Source organism: Canis lupus, chromosome 22 (genome assembly GCF_011100685.1).
Source record: "Canis lupus familiaris isolate Mischka breed German Shepherd chromosome 22, alternate assembly UU_Cfam_GSD_1.0, whole genome shotgun sequence".
In the NCBI taxonomy this organism is placed as follows: Eukaryota; Metazoa; Chordata; class Mammalia; order Carnivora; family Canidae; genus Canis; species Canis lupus.
In genome coordinates this window covers 915,672-936,659 of record NC_049243.1, presented here as the reverse complement: position 1 = coordinate 936,659, position 20,988 = coordinate 915,672, and the positions used below count along the sequence as shown (strand labels likewise).

Genomic DNA, 20,988 nt, shown 5'->3' with positions numbered 1-20,988 from the left:
CCAGCAGGAAAAGTTTAATGCTCCCTTTAAATAATATTTAGAGAATGTGCTAAGTCTGAATCCAAAGACCATCTTGTGTATCCAGTTAAAGGAGAAAAACTGTATAAAGATATCCAGATAGGAAAAGAAATGCTTTACTTTTCATCCTCCATCATTCATGTATGTCTGGAGTTATCGTCATCTTCCCCATTTCCCACGATCCTCACCACTGGGTGCAAGAAGTTCTCCATGGTGATGGAGATTTGAGTTTTCCATGCCAGGTGATATCAGACATGATGCATTTTTGCTGCTGCAAGTCCTGCTGTTGTCTCAGAGGTTGAGGTTGCTCACATGCAGCACAGCAAAGGGCTGGGGCAGACGGGATTCACACTTAGAGGCAGTGTGTCTCACTGTCAGCGTCTGGTTGCTCGAGGGATCTTAGTGATCCTAAAATCCTAGAACATAAGGTCTGAGCAGCGTTTTTCAGATTGATTTAGTGGGTCTTGATCAGTATTTCTCTTAGAATTGAATGGAATGGGATTGGGATGGGATGGGATTGGGATGGGGTGGGATGGGATGGGATGGGATTGGGGTGGGATGGGGTGGGGTGGGATGGGGTGGAGTGGGGTGGGACAGGGTGGGGTGGGATGGAGTGTAGTGTGATGCATTAAAATATAGCACAGAGTAAGGACAAGTATTAATTATGGTTTTATGAAACATGTAACTATAGATGTGTTGAAGTATTGGGTTGCTGTGTTATTTCTTACTGTGGGTACAGTAGAAACAAACCAACCACTTTGACAGCCAGTGGAGTAAGAATATCGTGCACTTCGCACTGATTAGGAATCTCCCCAGACCGGGTCTATGGATGACAAAATTTTTCCGGTTCTGTGCATACCTGTATAGTACCGATTCCCAAGTTCCTCTTCTATCTTGTATGCAAAGACCTGCTTGTTCCATCGTGTTACCGGGCACGTGGGGAACCTGGAAAAATGGAAATGGACCTTGCAGTGAGGCCACTACTATACAAAGCAGAGCAAAGATGCCCCCATGGGTCACCCTGCATTTGCATTAGTAGTAGGTGAAGAATAAGGGTGAGTGCTGAGCAGGACCTTGGCATTTAGTTTTGTCCTTAGCGAATAATAATGACACGAATAGCAAAGGGACATTTATATTTATTGAATATGTCTCTTTTCTTAAATCCTTAGAAAGGGGAAAATTTATTATTTTTTCTGTTTAGAAAAATTATTGCATATAAACTGCGCCATCTCTCATCATCTGATACCTGGTGAAGACACTTCTAGGTCCTCGGGTACTTCTTCCTGCATCCTAAATGGTGGGAGGACGATCTGGAAGGTTGTGGATTTCTAATGTTAGTTGGAAATACCCTAACGTTCCCTTTATGGTTACTTCACAGGTTCAGCAGACCGTGTCGGCCTTAAAAACCAACAATGTGAACGTCAGCGCCCGGGTACAGGCAACTGCATTTTTCTCTGGTGACCCGTTTTCCAGTGACAAGGAAGGTAAGCAGATCATTTCGTCAGAAGTCCTTTTTGCCTGGAGGAAGCTGCTGATGTATAAATGTCTGTCCTGCGGATTTAAAATCGTGATGTCTCAGAAGCTTTGCATTCTTGCCCTGTGCTCTTGCAGATCTCGGGGTTCCGAGCCCAGTAATACTTCTACCGTAGATCATTGCTCTCACTAATTGATACTTAAATCCTGCCTTCGGCAAATATTTGCTTTGCACTAATAGTAATAACCGGCCAAACGACTTGGGCTGTCGATTATCAAGAGAGTGCTGTGTGCACGCCCCGTGTTTGAATTGCCACTGGACACACAGCAGCCCCGCTGACCCTCCCCGCAGGTCCCATCTACACTGAGAGTCTAGAGGCTGTGCCCCAGGTCACACGGCTGGTAAATGATAAAGCCGAGCTTCCGATGGAGCTGTTGGCTCCGAGGCCCACACTTACCATGTTTGTGCTACTACTTGTGTGGCCCTGGGTTTCCAATGTGCTACCTCTCTGCGGCGTATCCTACTATTGGTCTTAATATTTCGATTTTAGGTGAAAACCAATTCCTCCGGCAATTTTTTTCTTTTAGGTTATTAAGGTCTGTTCTTTTGCTTTTCCCAGCGTGCCATCCTCTTATTTTTATATGAGCATAGTTGTGTAGTTGAATAAACACAGCTACATTATGCGATTGACCTTCTCAAATGGTGGGACAGAAATTATTCTGACTTTGAGCTCCAATCCATTGTTCCCCTGTTGTGGGCAAACTCCAAAGCCTCTGAGTTTTGTCATTAAAACAATTAAAACTAGGACCAAGAGGGCAGCCCCAGTGGCTCAGTGGTTTAGCGCCGCCTTCAACCCAGGGCATGATCCTGGAGACCCGGGATTGAGTCCCGCGTCGGGCTCCCTGCATGGAGCCTGCTTCTCCCTCTGCCTGTGTCTCTGCCTCTCTCTCTCTCTCTCTCTCTCTCTCTGTGTCTCTCATAAATAAATAAAATCTTAAAAAAAAAGCAACAACAACTAGGACCAAGAGTCTGCTTGTGATTGAAGGTATAATTCAGGCGATCTTTGGCCGAAATATACCTTAAAACACTTTTCACCAGTAGATGGTAGAGGACTCCTGCCGTTCTGGAAATGGGGGAATGCTCTGGCCATACTCAGTTTACCAGCTATCACGGTTTTTGATCAGCTCTAACAAAAGAGAAGGGGTTCAGTCAGATGGATGGATGGACCATAGATTTTTTTTTTTTTTTTAAGAAGGAGAAGGGATATTAGAGATTATTTAGACAGATCTCATTTTAAAAGTAAGGATTTGTGGTCTCAGAGATGTAAATGACTTAGCCAAGGTCACCCATCCTAGCTAGTAGGACACATATTCTGCTCTGAATCCAGCGTTTATACCAATTTCTGAGTCGGTATAAGCCAATCCAGGGACTGGGCACGGCTCTATTGCCATGGCTTTAGGGTCTAGCCAGAAAGTAAGCCTACAGTATTTACACTATTTCCTTTCTTTTTAGATCTTTAATGAAGTTTGCAGCCAGAAGAGGCAAACAAATAACATGCTGGCTTTCTTAGGTCCCTTCATCCATTCGTGGATAATTACCAACCTAGAACCAGGAGCACATTTTAAGAAGGGTCTGGTGATAACTTTCAGTTCTATGTTGGTGGAGAGAGTCTCTCACTGAAGACTCTCCGAGATCATGTGGTCCGGACAGCAGTCCCTTTAATGCTCAGGCAAATAAAATCTTAGTTTGAAGGCAGAAGAGAAAGGAAAAAAAAAAAGGAGCAAATAAGTATCCCAGCAGCAAACCTGAGACAGTGTTTTTGATTATCTCCAAATGATTATCCACATATTAACTTTGATTATCCTCTAGTATATGTGAAATACTGAATTTAAAAACAGGGCCGTAAACAGATTTGGTCTCATGTAGCTGCAGCTCACTGATGCCACAGCTTCATTTTAGAACTGAGTGTCCAGGTGCTAAGAATTAATTAATTAACAATGATACATCCTACTGAGCTTAGTTTTATACATTTTTGAAGGTAGTTTTTTTTTTATTTTTTTTTAAGATTTTATTCATTTATTCATGAGAGACACAGAGAGAGAGGCAGAGACCCAGGCAGAAGGAGAAGCAGGCTCCATGCAGGGAGCCCGATGCGGGACTCTTGATCCCGGGTCTCCAGGATCGTGCCCTGGGCCAAAGGCAGGCGCTAAACCACCCGGACTGCCCAGAAGGCAGTTTTACTAGTTTGAGGGTATATATAATGTTCAGGATTCTTATAAAGCACGTACTTGACAGAGACGTGTCATATACTATGTCTCTTAAATGAACAGACTCATTACCACTCGTTAATTAGATTTATTCTGTATTGCAACAGACCTAGAAAAGATTAGTCTTTAGAAGGCACGAACATGTCAAATTGTCACAGCTGATTTTGAGCTTTATTTGTATTCAAAGGCTTCAGCTAAGAAAACAACCCCGAATCCTTATTCTAACCATCATTTGGTGAGCATCTGCTGTGTTATGTCATCTGCTAACTTTGATATCATCCTCTATCATATTTTATCCATGAAATTGCTCACTACTCTAACAGATGGATGTTAGCGTCCCCATTTTACAGATGAGGAAACGGAGGCTAAGAGCTTAAGTGAGTCTCTAAGGCCTGATAGAGCCAGAATTTTAACTCTAGTCAATTTGACTGTAAAACTACTATAATTGTTACTAATTTTTTTTCTTGCACTCTCCATTCTGTTTCTTCAGAGGATTATGTTTGCTATGCCCATGGTCTGATATCTGATTACATCCCTAAAGAATTAAGTGATGACTTAGCAAAATATTTAAAGTAAGTATCATTCATCTTTAGTTATAATTAGGAAGTGCCTTGGTGCTTCTTGGTTCCCCAGCAGGTTCCTTTAAAGCTTATCACATCACTGTTTCAGATAAGAAATTATTCTTGAGTTACATCCTAGGCTTTGTGGTTTGAAGGTGACTTTTAATAGACACTGATTTATTGGAACAAATTGATGTGATGCATACTGATTGAGGAAACTAGTGAGCATTAGGACTGGAATCGCGAGTTGCTATGATTGTAGAGGGTAAACGGTATAAAATTTTATCCCCAGTTAGACTTTACTAATTTGGTTCCACGTGATCATTTTAAGCGAAATAAAGTTTAGAAGAAAACAATAGATGGCATGTAGAATATATTTTTTTTTAAGATTTGTTTTTGTAATTTGAGAGAGAACAAGAGTGGGGGGGGGGGCAGAGGGAGAAGGAGAAGCAAACCCCCCCCCCCCCCAACACTCTGCTCAGCAGGGAGCCCGACCTGAGGCTGGAGCCCAGGACCCTGGGATCATGACCTGAGCCAAAGGCAGAGGCTTAACTGACTGAGCCATCCAGGCGTCCCTAGAATATTTTTGAAAATTACATTTAAAGGTTTTGTAGCATTTTCACGGTCGTTAGACGTTGGCCAAGTACCTCTATTGTGCCCAGCACTTGGAACTCAAATGATGAAACACAATCTGTGTCTGAAGGCTGAAAAGGGGTTTAAGAACGATTTGATTTGTGGCTTGTCCTTCATAAAGATATTTAATATAATATAAAGACTTTACCTTAGGCTGAAAGGAATGTGTTTCTTTTCTAGATTTTAGCAACTATTGTTAAGATTTTATGGGTGTGATAATAGCTTTTCCTGATTCTTATAATAGCTTTCCCCTCTGATACGTGAAGATAAAGCAACTTCTTAATAGATATATAGTTGCTGTTTTTAGCAAACTGCATAGGTCCTACTTTAAAAAACAATGAGTGGAAACTAGTTTCCATAATAGGTAAAGTGTTTCTGAAAGCCTGCTTTAAATTGATAATGCTATCTTTCTGTTTAATATTTCCCTGGGTTTCTCAGTGCCTGTTTGTCTCATTAGAGACCTAGATCTTTGTACTCCTGTTATTTCTTAAATTCCTTTCTTTGCTCAGAAGTGATTAGCTTTTGGTTAAAGATTTGGAGAGAAAGACATGTCAGTTAAACTTCTCTTTAACTGAAGAAAGGTCAAGTTTGTCTGACTCTTTGTTAGGCAGTTAAAATAATTCTCACTTTTAAATATACGCTGGATTCCATTGTATGTCAAATACATTGTATTTAAATAAAAAAATATATATGATGGATTCATCACTAATGAAGGGAGAAATACAACATTTATGCTAAATTTATGGAGACTAAAGAAGAGCAGTTCCACTGTAACAAGTGAGTCCTAATTTTATTTTATTTTATTTTTTAGTTCAGACAATTCCAATATGAGAAAAATGAAGATTTTTTTTTCATTTAGAGAAACGTCATTCTTTCCACCGAGATGGTTTACACTAGGACACCGGGGGGTGAAGCTAGTCCAAGAAAGTCTCATTACTAAGTCCTAAGGTGACCCAGTCTCTCTGTTTGCTTGTCTATGAAAAACCATGACTCTGATTCTTATTTTTGACTCCTCAGGCTTCCAGAACCTTCAGTTCCATTGCCAAGCCCTCCATCAAAGGTAAGGAGCTGTGACTAAAGATCTTTGGGGGATTTGGATAAATATTACATTTTTACCACAGAGGTAGAGTGTGCTCTAGTACATTGTAAAGCCTACTGAGTCCTCCTTGGGTGGAGTGACGCTGGGTGAATTAAAGATTATAATGAGCTCTCCATCGATATTCTTTTATTTTTGTAGATTTTACCTGAATGATAAAAACAGTGCTGCGAAAACCAAGTTAAGAGTCGGTTGTAGCCAGAAACCTACCGTAAAAACCTTACAGATATATAATTAAAATCCAGCCAGGTGCTGTAATTAGCTCTCTTAATCGTCAGGAATACTCGATGTATAACAAAAACTCATTTTGCCAGATCTAATTGTTACTGGCACAGAGGTGAACACAGCATGATTTTTTTTTTTTTTAAAGATTTTATTTATTCATGAGAGACACAGAAAGAGAGAGAGGCAGAGACACAGGCAGAGGGAGAAGCAGGCTCCATGCGGGGAGCCCAACATGAGACTCTATCCCGGGTCTCCAGGATCATGCCCTGGGCCGAAGGCGGCGCTAAAAGCATGATTTTTGCAACACAAAGAATCCTTTGAGCTAGGGGAGCCAAGCTTCTTCCCCCCCAAAACACACCCCTGCTTGGAATGATCAAGGCAACTTGTGTATTGCAAAAAACCCTTCCTCTTCCAGACTTTCTCAGACTCCTGCCCACGGCTCCTCTGCTCCGTGGGCTGCGGTTTGTGTCTGTCTCCTGGAGGGGGAGAGCAGAGGAGTCGGCCATACACCACCCCGATGGCAAACTGCGGGGTCCCTCCGTCCCCCAGACCCTCGAGGAGCGCTTCTCGGAGGCAGAGAAATAGAGACGTGCGCCGGTGTGTCGCTGAGGTCCCTCCCCGCCAGCGGGGTACCGGCTCCTTGAGAATGGAAAGGGGACACGCTGTGGGTGTTAGGGAATGTTCCTTTCCCTGCCTTCCACGTGGCCAGCGTGCTTGGGTTTCGTTGTTTTGGGTTTGGTTTTTTTGTTTTTTGTGGGTTTTTTTTTTTTTGGTTTTTTGGGGTTTTTTTTTTTTTTTTTTGGTATCCTGTCCCGTTTGGAGCACTCGTTACTTCGACTTTTGAGAAGGATGGAAAGTTTCAAGCGCATCGACGGTAGCCGTAGGCCGTCACCAGCAGCTTGTCAAAGGAGGGCCATCCTCTCTGGAGGGGAATAGCACGGGGCGGGGGTCAGCTGCTGCAAGACCCGAGGTCGTGAGGGGTCAGAGCCGTGTCCTTCCCGTGGCAGTTCATCCCCGACAGCCGCTCTCGGGACAGAGACCTGATTGCCCTGTGACACGAGGCGGAGGAGCGTGTCTGTTTCGCTCCTCTCCCTCCAGAAGCGACGCATCTGTCTTTCTCCCAGATGTCTGCCTTCCGTAGTAACTTCGAGGCCCTTCGAGAGGGGACCTGCGCCCGTTCTGGAAGCCTTCGGCCCTTGGTGCCGTCCTCGGTGGTGCATTCCCTACCTTCACTTTTAACCCGGTTTTCTGTTTTCTTAATTTCCAGACCTTAAAGTGCTTGTGATGTCCTTGGGTATGATTTAGATCAGGGGTTGGCAGCCTTGGTCTGTAAAGGCCGGAGAGTGGCCATCTGAGCCCCACGGAGCCCATGGCCTCTGTCCCCAGCCCCCACTCTGCTGTGCTAGCAGGGAGGCCGCCACCCATGATTCATGGGCCTGTGGACCTTAATGTGTTTTGCACTATTTCCTTACTATCACACGTTTGCGTGGGCCGAAGCCCAGCGTCCCACCCCGCCCTCGCCCCTTTCTGTCGTTTGAGTGGACGGCTGGCGGCCGGCGGGGCGGATGCAGTCAGCGGGTTGGGGACACCTGAGCTCCTCCTTGCAGACCATCGTTAAGGATAAGAACCCCCTGACACTAACTCCTGTGGTACTGGGCCGTTCTTTCACTCCTTCTCCAGAACTGTACCCGTTACCCATTGAGTCATAGCCTTTGTTGCTGTCTTTCTGAGCCTTTTTTTCCTGTTTCTTCTGAAACTTTCCCCTAAATCTGTAGCAGTTTGGGCGTTTTTTGTTTTTGTTTTTTTTTTTTAAATAGTCTCCATGCCCAGCGTGGAGCCCAAACACGGGCCTTGAACCCATGACCCTGAGGTTGAGACCAGAGCTGAGACCAGGAGCCAGACACTTAACCAACTGAGCCACCCAAGGACCTGATCTGGTTATTTAAATAACAAAAATTAAAATAAGTGTAGAAATGAGGATTCCTCTGAACATATTCGGCGCATGCTGTGAATAACTGGAGAAAGGTCAGTGCTGAGGCCCCTCCAACATAGTTTTCTTTTTGATGAGCTGATAACCGGTGTCTTGCTTGATCCGGAGCCGTCAAAACCCTTGGACAAGTCAGTCATCTTATTAAACAGTGTATGCTTATTAAGAAGCACTTTTCGTCTTAAATCTTGTCTTGAACGTTTTCCATCGGACTTATCAGCGAGAAGCGAGCGTGCCCAACTGGACAGCACATCTGTAGTAGAACGTTTTACCATAGAGGAGAGCAGACCGTCTTAGGACTTCAAGCCTTCTGCAGGCTTTTTTTTTGAGGTTTTTTAATTTACTTATTCATGAGACACAGGCAGAGGGAGAAGCAGGCTCTGTGCGGGGAGCAGATGCGGGACTCGATCCCAGGACCCCGGGGTCACGCCCTGGGCCGAGGGCGGCGCTCCACCCCTGAGCCACCCAGGCGTCCCTGCCTTCTGCAGTGCGAGGCCATCGTAGCCTTCATCTCTACTCCCTGTGAGATCCACTCTCCTTCTCTTTTGCATAAAAATAAGCATCACCCACCTAAATGCCCTTTACTGACCTTAATTCAAATAGAAATCTGTATTCTTCTGAACGTGGCTTGGATGCGCACTATGTGGGCAGGTAGTCCGTTGGTGATGAGCTAGGCTTTCTCCCTTGAAGATGCGTTTGCGGGGAGGTTGCTGTGTGACCAAGAGAAGGCCCGCCCCGCCGTGTGACGTGACGGATTTCCAGGATGCCCCTCTGTGCTTTACGGTGAAGAACTTCAAGGCCTGCCGTCGCATCCCCTTGGCCTCACACACGTGCCATGGCGTCTTTTAACGCCTACTCCGCAGTTCTATGCTTTAGCAGATGCTGGGTTAGGAAGAGGGAAGCTGGGAACAAATCCGCCTTTGCTGGGGGAGACCCACAGTGTGTCTTGTCCACCCCGTGTCTCCACAGAGAGCTTGAGGATCTGCAGAAACCCAGGCTGTGGCCACTGTGCCGTCAATTCTCCGTGTTGAGCATCAAGACTTAACTGCCCTGCTACGTGCCTCTCACGTAGTAAATAAGTCCCAGTCCCTTCAGTTATGTGAACATTAAGGCCACAGACCTAGCTCCTGACAAGGTTCTCGCATTCATGGGTGCAAAGTGCTCAGGAGGAAGGTGGAAACAGGAAGGAAAGGCGGAACTAGTTGCATTGGGCCTCATGGAAAGAGCCCTTGTACAGCAATGGAGACCTTACCCCCGGCCTCTGCGAAGTGGCCTTCGGTCGTGCGTTTAATCTCTCTGTGCGTCCTCGTCCTGCTGGCTGCTCACCTTGCAGGGTTGTCCTCGTGTGGACAAAATGAGATAGTTGAGTTGAAAGGAGGTAAGAGTGAGGCTATACAAAAATGGTGATAAGAGATAATTTCGTGCCTTATTGCTTTTTTTTTTTCATGCCTTATTCCTAAACGGGCATCACACCAACCCAGAAGGTGAGCCAAGTGGTGGCTCCAGCTGGACACCTGGCCCCCTTCAAAGAATTTCTTGTCTTTGACTTCTGTGCCCGCCTTCACCCTCCTAGACTGTCCTCGAAGCCGGCAGTCACCCAGGTGCCCCCTCATGCTGCTATGAACAGAATCCATGAGCAGCACCGCTCGGCTGCCCGTGGGCCGGGTCATGGACCCCGTCGGACGGCCCCGCCTCACGGCTGCCGCTCAGGGGGTATCTGCGGCTCGCTCTCCCACATAATTGGCGAAATGCAAAGTGGGCCCCTTGCAGGGTCTGCTCTTCCCTTTGGCCTTGACCAAAATGACCTGTATAGTCTTTTTTTTTCTTTTTTTTTCGTATAGTCTTTAAAAAAAAACAAATTGATGTGTTGAGGTAACATTTGACATCACTTCCCTGCTCTAACATTGCAGAAAGTAAAGGTATCTGATGAGCCCATAGAAGCAAAAGAAGATTACACTAAGTTTAACAGGAAGGATTTGAAGACTGAAAAGGTATGTGTGTCCCGCCGTCGTGGCCTGTTCCTGGATCCAGTTAGGCGATCTGCGCGAGGACATCCGGGAATGTGCTTGACTGTGATTGTATAATTTTGTGGGTTTTTTTTAAATTTTAAATTATAGTTTTGTGATTTATTTTTTTCACATTTTTTTTAAAGATTTTTTTAATTTATTCATGAGACACACAGAGACAGAGACAGGCAGAGACACAGGCAGAGAGAGAAGCAGGCTCCACGCAGGGAGCCCGATGTGGGACTCAATCCCAGGTCTCCAGGATCACGCCCTGGGCCAAAAGTGGCGCTAAACCGCTGAGCCACAGGGGCTGCCCTAATTTTGTGATTTAATGCAAGGATTAGTAACTTGCATTTCTGTGACTCAGTGATTAAGTCACAGTTGTGAACGACAGCGAATATATCAAGCCGGGAAGGCTTTTTCCCGGATCAAGGTGGGGCGGTACACGTAGCAAGAGCATGCCGGACTCTGTCCTCAGAGGGGCGCAGAGCGAGGGAGCTGTGCTTCCTGGAAGCTTCCCAGAGCTTCTGACGATGACGATAGTCCTTAGTCACCATCCAGCAGTCACCCCAGCAAATATTTTCATGACCTTTCTTACAAAGTTTTATCTGATCCATACATTCTAAATGCATGCATAGCTTTTAAAATTGGCATTTTAATATTTACAGTTTGGGGTCTCCTCTCTCTCAGTTAGCATTTCACTGTATTGTGAAAATGTTTACGTGTCATGAGGCATTCTGTGACAACCTTCATGGTCTCATGATATTCAGTCATTTATTTTATTTCGCCATAAGGTATATGATCTATTTACTAGCTCCCTTAGTTTTGGACACATGGGTTATTCTGCCTTTTCTATTTCTTGTCCTAATGAAGTGATAAATGTTATAGTCTGTATCTCTGGTTATCTCATTAGACACAATTTAGAACTAAGAAAGAGTAAGAGCTTAGAAAACATGAGCTCTGTGGAAAAAAAAAAAGGAAAAAAAAAGAAAACATGAGCTCTTTCCATGATTTTTGAGATAATATATAAATATATGTGTGTGTGTACATATATAGGATTGTGATTTGAGACAATATATAAATATATGTGTGCACATATATAGGATTGTGGTTTTATATATTTATTATATATAATCATATGATTTTGTCATATAATCATATACATGACTATAAAACATGTAAATCATGTGGAAGGAGCTCATGTTTATATATGTGTGTAAATATATGTTTATGTATGTGTGTGTATACATGTTATATAAACTGTATATATATGCACATATGTATGTGTATATGTATATAAACTGCTTTCCAAAAATGTAGAAATTTGTATTCCCAACCATCATTGCTGTTGAGCATTCATCTTGCTTTGTTGACAACACTGAATATTATCTTTATTCTTGAAATTTTTGACTCTCTAATTAGGCTGTATTTCTCTGACGAGAAAAGTTAGTTGTTGTTTTTTCCAAATGATTGTGGTCCATTTGCATTTCTGCAAATTGTCAGTCCATGTCCAGTGCCTGTTTTTCGTATTGGAATACTAGGGTTTTTCTTGTTGATTTTTAAGAGCCTATTCTAGATTAGGAATTTAACAACACTTCATGACATACAGGGTACAAATAATTCCCTAATTGGCTTTTAGCCTTTTTATTCTATTTTTTTTTAAACAGTTGTAAGTTATTCTGAGGATTAAATGTAGGAAATGTTTTTCCTTGTGATTTTCTCATTATTTTTATGCTTAGAAAGACCTTGCCTGCCCTAAGATAAATTAACTTCCTCCTAAATTTTATTTTTTTTATTATTTTTTAAAGATTTTATTCATTTATTCATGAGAGACACAAAGAGAGAGGCAGAGACACAGGCAGAGGGAGAAGCAGGCTCCATGCAGGGAGCCCGACGTGGGACTGGGACTCGATCCTGGGTCTCCAGGATCATGTCCTGGGCTGAAGGCAGGTGCCAAAAGGCTGAGCCACCCAGGGATCCCCTTCTCCTAAATTTTAACAGCAGTTACCCGCTCCTTGGCATTTAACGTTCATCGGTTTGACTCTTGGGGCTCTGCGTAACGTATCTGGGCAGGCCACGTCAGGGGGTAATCCAAGTTGAGACTTGGCAAGATAGGGAGCATTCTGGACGGCTTCCGTAGAGGGCCGTTCCTGAGTTCCTCCATGGAATTGTTTCTGCCCCCACCCTTGTGACGGCTGCTTTTTGTCCCGTCTACCTGGGCACAGTCCCAGGAACTGAGAGGTTGGGCCAGGGTGTCAGCTGAATTCGGGGGATAACTCGTCTCGAGGAGACTGTCACTTTGTCCCATCCAGGCAAAAAACAAGCCCCTGAAATGGGGCCGAATATGAGAAGCAAGATGCCAGGGACCATGCCCCGTGCCCTTGGAAGGTTCTCCGGCAGAGGCTTCGCCCCACGGCGCTCGGGGGACAGAGGGCTTGGCTTCGGCTTTGCCGAGTCCCACCCCGTGTGGCCCTGCTGCTCTTTAGCCTCTGGCACGTGGGTCCCAGGACGGAGCCAGGCAGTGACCGGCAGGGGAGCGGCCTTTAAAAGGCAGGGCTCCTCCAAGGCAGCCTTTTGAAAAGTCTCCCTTTGTTGGAAGAGGACCGGGGCGGTCGCCCTGCTGGTCCCCATGCTCCCGGGTACGGGTTGTCTGGGATACAGCAGCTGTCCTAGGCCCCCGTGGCTGCCCTGGGCCCCCGAGAGCAACGCAGCGGCGCCCGTTGTGCACCCGTCATCACGCCGCAACACGCTGTGACCCCCCCAGTCGCTCCCAGTCTCTTTGTTGGCGCTACTGGGCTAATAGGCCCTTCCTCCGGAGCCGTCCCCCCAAAGTCAACCACGGGTCGTAACGTTCCACCCTCAGAGGGCAGAGGTTTGTCTCCTGCCTGTTGCTCCAGACTTTATGTCTTGGGTCTAAACTCGGAATGGAAATCAGAACTTAAAAAAAAAAATCATCATCATCATCATCATCATCATCATCATCATCATTGCTCCCTTATGAAACACGTTAGCAACAAATACATGAACCTTGAGACATGCATGGTCTTGTCTGATTTGCATGTACGATTCATAAATGTTACATTTGTAACAATTTTTCTCTTATTTTCCTTAACAGAAAAATAGCAAAATGACTGCAGCTCAGAAGGCTTTGGCTAAAGTTGACAAGAGTGGAATGAAAAGTATTGATTCCTTTTTTGCTACGAAAAATAAAAAAAAAATTGAAAAGATCTGAAACTTTGACAATGAAATCTAGCAAAATTATTTGCCTTTTACATGTTCCTTTTTTGTCCTTCCCCCACACCAATGTACCTCCTGACTTAATTACTGCCTTTTGGAGGAAAAAAAAAAAAAAATCAAGGCAATTTTCAGAGTCAGACATTTCCTGGGATTTGATTTTTGTCTTTCTGAACAAAATGTGGGAAAGTCATTGTGTAACTCTGTGGCCTGTGGCCTTCAGAGTTTTGTTTGACATCATGAAAAGTAATCAAGTGAATAGAGTTATCCTCTAGCTGGCATCCTGGTTTTTGCTCAATAAACTGACATGTGACAATATTTGAGTGTGTGCCTGTTACTTTATGCCGCTTTGCCACACGGTGCCTATAGCAGTATGGTTTTCAGCGCACTGACAGCAATCAGCAGCTGTCGGGGAGACTACTACCTCCTAAAAGCCATTTGTTTTCAGTAAATCTTCTGTTTAATATTTTCTGTTTTATGAATACATGTTTGTTGTAGAAAATAGGGAAAGGCGTAAAATTAAAGTGGTAATCTCCCAACTTGACACTACCCAGAGATCATATATGGCACATGTTCTTATAATAATAATTTTTTAAGGAATCGTAATACTAATTTTATCATCTTCTTTCTTGACACTTTATTTTGGGAGCATCTTCCCAGGCTACTAAAGTATTCTTCATAAATACGCTTTTTTTTAATGCTGGTCATTTTTAATTATTTGGATATTTGATTATTTAATGACCATGACCCTATTTTGGACATTTACATTACTTACAAATGTTCACTGTTTGAAGAATCAGATTATAAGTAAATGTTTGTTCACATCTTTAATTGCTCCCTTAGAATAGATTTTTAGATGTGGACTTGCCAGTTTATAACTGAATTTTCCGAATACATACTTCTGGGAAGATCATTCACAGAAAGGGCGCGGGATCGTGCCCTGTAACCCATGGTGGTTTCAGTTCTTATTTACTAAGAACTAGCTTTGAATGTTATCTTTGCAAATAAGTGGGAAAAAAGCATTTTATTCCCTGATTAGTAATAGTATTGAACATTTTTTTCACATTTACTAAACCATTCATCGTCTTACAGAGAGTTATCTGTTAAATTGTGAAAGTATCAGGATTTTTCTTACAGACTCTAGAGATACTCTAAAACTTAAGGACATTAATTTTTGTCCACCATGTTCATTATAAATTTTTTTCTTGGTCCAAAAGTGGTCTTTAATTTTTGTGTATGTTTTAGTTTTGGTCATGGAGTTGTTTTTGGGTTTTATGTATGTGTATATATATGTATATGAATATATAAATATAACTGGTATATTTATATATGTTTTTATGCGTATAAACTTCTCCTTTACATTGATGTTGTACTTAGATGCTTCCCTTTGCAGGAAAGTTAACCAGTCACTTACTTTTCTTCTAAATTTTTAATAATTTTTTGGTTTATATTTAATGACAAATCATCTGCAGAATTTGTGTTTAAATATGCTGTGAGATAAAGCTCTAATTTGATTGTTTTCTCACCTGTTGATTTTTCCGTGAGAGCTGTACAATTATTTTCTCAGGTTCTAAGAGTAAGTTCCAATGGGATTTTTATTGAGATTTTGTTAGACACATAAGTTATTTAGGGGAGAGACACATGTTTATAAAATTCCTTGTTTTTACTCAAGAATATTGTATTTCTCTATATTTGCTAGAATCCCAACCATACTTTCACTAATATTTGGTTCTTCATCTTCTTATAGGTTCTAGATACTTCTTTTTAGCCATATGTTTAGGTATTTTTGTTGCTATTAGTAAAATCTACTTTTTTAGTTAGATCTTCTAACTGGCCACTTTGTGGTAAAGTTTTACATTTCTATATAGTTATCTTTTATTTTTTTTTCTATATAGTTATCTTTTAAATAACCAATTTACTAAACTTGTTTATTATAAATTTAAACTTTATTATATTCATATTGGGTTTTTGGTGTATAAGGTATGTAATCTTTGAAAAATTGTGTACAATTCTAATAGTTACACCTCTTTTATATCTTTCATATCCCTTTACATGGGTGAGAATACCTGGAACAGTGTTGAAGAGTAATAATAGTAGCTGTTCGGACTGATTTGTGATTTGATTCATGTACGTCACCATCCTGACACTAGCTGTTAATATGATAAAGAATATTTATTTTTGATATTTCATTTCATACTTGGTTTCTTTAAAGTTTTATTTAGTAAGTGTCGGTTGTTATCAAATATGTTTCTGGCACCTCTTGAGATGACGAGAGAGCTTTCGTTGAACTGTACTTCAGTTTGGTGATAAACCCTCCTTGACGTTAGATAAGGGATACCAAGTGTCTGCTTCCAGTCTAGCCATGTCAAATCTAGTTGTAATTAGCTTTTCTGGGCTCTTCCTTAGAATTTTTGCCTCTATATATTCAAAAGCAATATTGTAATTAGGTTAAGTGTCAGAATTATGCTGCCTTTCCATCTTGACCCGTGTTCCGGAAGGAATAATTTTGCATAGAAATATTCTGTTATTGGACCATATTGAAGGAGACTTTAGGTAAAATCATCTAGCACGGAGACGTCTTTTACATCGTCACAGTCTTTAATCTGGAAAAATCTTTATCTTACTCGACCTTGACATTACTGAAGAGTACAGGCCAATTACCTGCTAAAACGTTCCTCACTCTAAGTTTGCCTAGTGGTTGCTCTTGATTAGGTTTTGGCGATACACTATGGGAACCCACAGAGGTAACGGCGAGTCTTTCTCAGGGCAGCATCTCAGGAGCCACAGGGTGACTCACCAGGAGTGACGCTCACCTTGACTAAGGTGGTGGTAACCTTTGATACAGGTCTATCCACCGTAGAGTTATGACTTTTTTCCTTTGTAATTAATGGGTAATTTGCGGGTAAATGCTCTGGGGCTTTTAAGTATAGTCTCAACAAACATTCACCCTTGACAAAGTTTAGAATCAACGGGTGATTTTTCTAACTCCTTCATTTCTTCTGTACTTATTTTTTTTATATTTAGCTGGAATTTTTTTTTTTTTTGGAGGAATAGCTTTCCCTTCCTATACTTATTTATTCATTTATGAACTCATGTAAGTATGGACTTGTAGATTTTGTATTTTGTCCCGTGAGTTCTATGAAATTATTTTGTTGCTCACAATGACCCAGAAGGGCCAGTGGGAGCCCCTACTGGCTGGCTTCTGTATCTTTTTGGTGTGTTTCTGTCACTTTTTAATACTTCCTTTCTTCTTATGTGACAGGGTATTCCAGGCTCTGGTATCCTTTCTGCCCTTGCTGTGAATCTACCTTTTTCCTAAAAAGCCAGGATTCCTTTTCATTTAGAAACCACTGCCTATGCACAAGATGTGCTCCTCGCTTCTACCACCGTGTGTGTGGGTTTGCAGGTTTCTCTCATATTCCCAAGTCACCGAGAGTTTTGGTCAGGAATGGGTATTGACTTTTATCACCTATTTTTTTCCTCATTTATTGAGATGATCCCGTACTTTTCCTTCAATAAAGGTTTAGGTTTATGTTTTAGTATGTGAAGTATAATGATTGATTTTTGGAAGCTAAAATAACATTCCACTCCTGGGATAAACCGTACTTTGTTTATAGTGCATTATTCTTTCCCTACACAGTATTCTGTTTTAATTCCTCCTATTTTGCTAAGGATTTTTGTATCTCTGTTCATGAAGGATGTTGGTCTGTGGTTTTCCTTACTTGTAATAATTCCGTCTAGTTTTGGTATCAGGAGCAAAACTGACCTCAGAAAATGAATTGAGAAATATCCTCTCGTCACCTATTTTCTGAAAGAGTTTATAGGAGATGAGTAATTGTTTCTTCCTTTTACGTTGCACAGAATTCAACAAAGGAAGCCATTTGGGCCTGGAATTTTCTTTCTAGGAAAGTTTTTAATTACAAATTAAATTTCTATAATACATATAGAGCTATTCTAATTTTCTTTTGATGTGTGTGTGCCAGTTTTAGTAATTTATATCTTTTAAGAAATGTGTCTGTTTCATCTGTGTTGTCAAATTTATTGGCATAAGTTTTGTCTCATGTATCTATTATCTTTTTTTATATCTGTGGATATGTAGTGATTTTCTTTTTTTTTTCATACCTGATTGGTCATGTGTATCTTTTTGTTTTCTTGGTTAATCCAGCTAAATATATATATATTTTGTTTCTGCTTCTGTATAGATGCAGTATTTATTTGATGTTATTTATAAAGCATTTGAGATAATAGGACAGAACTTTTATTCAGTTAAATTTTGTACCTTTTCACAATGGTAATCATTTTTTTTTTAATTTAAATTCATTAACACAGAGTGTATTAGTAGTTTTGGAGGTAGAGGTCAGTGATTCATCAGTCTTACATAACACCCCGTGCTCATCAGATCATGTGCCCCCCCCACCACCAATGCCCGTCACCCAGTGACCCCATCCCCCTACCTCCTCCCCTCCAGCGACCCTCAATTTGTTTCCCATGATTAAGAGTCTCTCATGGTTTGTCTCCCTCTCTGGTTACATCTTATTCCATTTTACCCTCCCTTTCCCTGTGATCCTCTGCTTGTTCCTTAAATTCCACATAGGAGTGAGATCATGTGATAATTTTCTTTCTCTGATTGACTCACTTCACTCAGCTTCATACCCTCCAGGTCCATCCACATCGAAGCACATGGTGGGTATTTGTCACTTCTAATGGCTGAGGAATATCCCACTGTATTCAGAGACCACAGCTTCTCTATCCAGTATCTGTCGATGGACACAGAGGCTCCTTCCACAGTTTGGCTATTGTGGACATTGCTGCTGTGAATATCGCGGTGCAGGTGTCCTGGCGTTTCCCTGCATCTGTATCTTTGGGGTAAATCCCCAACAGTGCAATTGCGGGCTCGTAGGGCAGGTCTATTTTTGACTCTTTGAGGATCCTCCACACAGTTTTCCAGAGTGGCTGCACCAGGTCACATTCCCACCAACAGTGCACGATTTCTCCGCATCCTCTCCAACATTTGTGGTTTCCTGCCTTGTTAATTTTCCCCATTCTCACTGGGGTGAGGTGGGATCTCATCATGGTTTTGATTTGTATTTCCCTGATGGCCAGTGATGTGGGACATTTTTTCATGTGTCTGTTGGTCATTTGTGTGTCTTCTTTGGAGAAATGTCTGTTCACGTCTTCTGCTCATTTCTTGCCTCGATTACTTGTTCTTTGCAGTTGAGTTTGATAAGTTCTTTATAGATTTTGTATCCTAGCCCTTTATCTGATAAAAACATTTGCAAATGTCTTCTCCCATTCTGTACATTGTCTTTTGGGTTTGTTTTGTCCTTTGTCGTGCAAAAGTTTTTTATCTTGATGAAGTCTCAATAGTTCATGTTTGCCTTTGTTCCCTTTGCCGTGGGAGACACGTCTAGTAAGAGGTTGCTGGGGCTGAGGTCACAGAGGTTGTAGCCTGTGTTCTCTAGGATTTTGATGGATTCCTGTCTCACATTTAGATCTTTCATCCATTTTGAGTTTATCTTTGTGTCTGGTGTAAGAGAACGGTCTAGTTTCGTTCTTCTGCACTTGGCTGTCCAATGTTCCCAGCACCATTTGAAGAGACTGTCCTTTTCCAGTGGATCGTCTTTCCTCCTTTGTCAAATATTAGTTGACCATAGAGTTGAGGGCCCACTTCTGGATTTTCTATTCTGTTGCATTGATTTTTGTGTCTGTTTTTGTCCCAGGACCACACTGTCTTGATGACGACAGCTTTGTGTAGTACAACTGAAAATCCAGCCTTGTGATGCCCCCGGCTCTGGTTTTCTTTTTTATCTTTCCCTGGCTATACTGGGCCTTTTCTGGTTCCATACAAATTTTAGGATAATTTGTTCCACCTCCGAGAAATGTTGATGATATCTTGGTAGGGATTGCATTGACTGTATAGATCGCTCTGGGAAGCATAGACATTTTCACAATATTTGTTCTTCCAGTCCATGAGCATGGAACGTTTTTCCATCTCTTTGTGTCTTCCTCAATTTCTTTCATGAGTATTGTATACTTTTCAGAATATAGATCCTTTACCTCTTTGGTTAAGTTTATTCCTAGGTGTATCTTATGTTTTTTGGCATAATTATAAATGGGATTAACTCCTTAATTTCTCTTTCTTCAGTCTCATTGTTAGTGTATAGAAATGCCACTGACTTCTGGGCATTGATTGTGTATCCTGCTACACTGCCGAATTGCTGTATGAGTTCTAGCAATCTTGGGGTGGAATCTTTTGGGTTTTCTATGTACAGTATCATGTCATCGGCAAAGAGGAAGAGGTTGATTTCTTCTTTGCCAATTTGAATGCCTTTTATTTCTTTTTGTTGCCTGATTGCTGAGGCCAGGACTTCTAGGACTATGTTGAATAGCAGTGGTGAGAGTGGACATCCCTATTGTGTTCCTGATCTTAGGGGAAAGGCTCCCAGTGCTTCCCCACTGAGAAGGATATTCGCTGGGGGCTTTCCTTCTGTGCCTACACTGTGCAAAGGTTTAATCAAGAAAGGATGCTGTGTTTTGTCAAATGCTTTTTCTGCATCTGTTGAGAGGATCATGTGGTTCTTGTCCTTTCCTGACCTCACACTTTTGAGACTAGTGGTCAGTTATTCTGTAAAAATGCCCTTCAGTTTTTGAAACTGCACTAATATCCCATTTCTCACATGGTTATTTTGTAATACTAGTAACCGGTGATTCTAATAACAACACACTCTGTACAACATCCATGTAGTAGCGCTGTCCTGAGCGTTTTGCTTGAATCCCCACAACAGCTATAGACGTAAGGCCGGGTAGTGGCCATAGGAGCCGGGATAGTGACAGCCAACCCCAAGGGCTTGCTCCAAATCCCGTGGCCCTTTGCTTCTCTTACTTACATTATTTATCTTTTTTATTAATGTGCTGACTGGGGGTGAGCTTCAAAATATCTCTGCAAACTACAAAACCACTCATGTACACACACAAGAGCCTCCAAAGTTTTTGTCAAAACATACATATTTCTGAAACATATCTCAGATTACCAACATTCTTTTCTTTTTTATGTCTGGTTTATCTTTCACTGAAATTTCCCCTACGTTCTGGCTCTCAGGCTCTGTCATCTTTCAAGGTTTGTACTTCTCGGTTGTGCACTCCTAAGGAGACGCGCCTCTGTCAGGTTTAATGTGGGTTTTGAGTGAATCCCACATCAAATCGAGTGAATCGAATTTTGCGAGCTCGGGAGTGTTTCCAGGCGCCACAGCCCATTCCCAGGATCGTCGTCCTCTGACGGGGAGATGTGGCAGGCGCGAGGACAATTTGGAAGTGAGGAACCAGAAAGTATCCGTTTACTTACCAAATGCACCTGTTGCTTCTCTTACATGCAAACTTGTGACAAGACCAGTAAACAGGCATCTTAATCTTTAAAAATGTGATGAAGTGGAAAAGGACTCCCCATGTTTCAAACGGAACTAAAGAGTTTACTCCTAAAGAGTAAAAGTA

The 20,988-nt window shown here is 42.1% G+C and overlaps 1 protein-coding gene across 4 annotated transcripts in view; it reads left to right on the top strand.

Moving 5' to 3' along the window:
* The window catches only part of RNASEH2B (ribonuclease H2 subunit B), a 58,697-nt gene extending 44,879 nt beyond the window's left edge, over window positions 1–13,818 (top strand). For all 4 annotated transcript variants that reach the window (XM_038569418.1, XM_038569417.1, XM_038569419.1 and 1 more), the window contains exons 7-11: window positions 1,397–1,502; window positions 4,250–4,331; window positions 5,970–6,012; window positions 10,171–10,251; window positions 13,382–13,818. In XM_038569418.1, the coding sequence (XP_038425346.1) occupies window positions 1,397–1,502; window positions 4,250–4,331; window positions 5,970–6,012; window positions 10,171–10,251; window positions 13,382–13,498 (429 nt within the window). In that variant the 3' untranslated portion in view covers window positions 13,499–13,818. The remainder of the gene's footprint in view (window positions 1–1,396; window positions 1,503–4,249; window positions 4,332–5,969; window positions 6,013–10,170; window positions 10,252–13,381) is intronic.
* The last annotated feature ends 7,170 nt before the right edge of the window (window positions 13,819–20,988 follow it).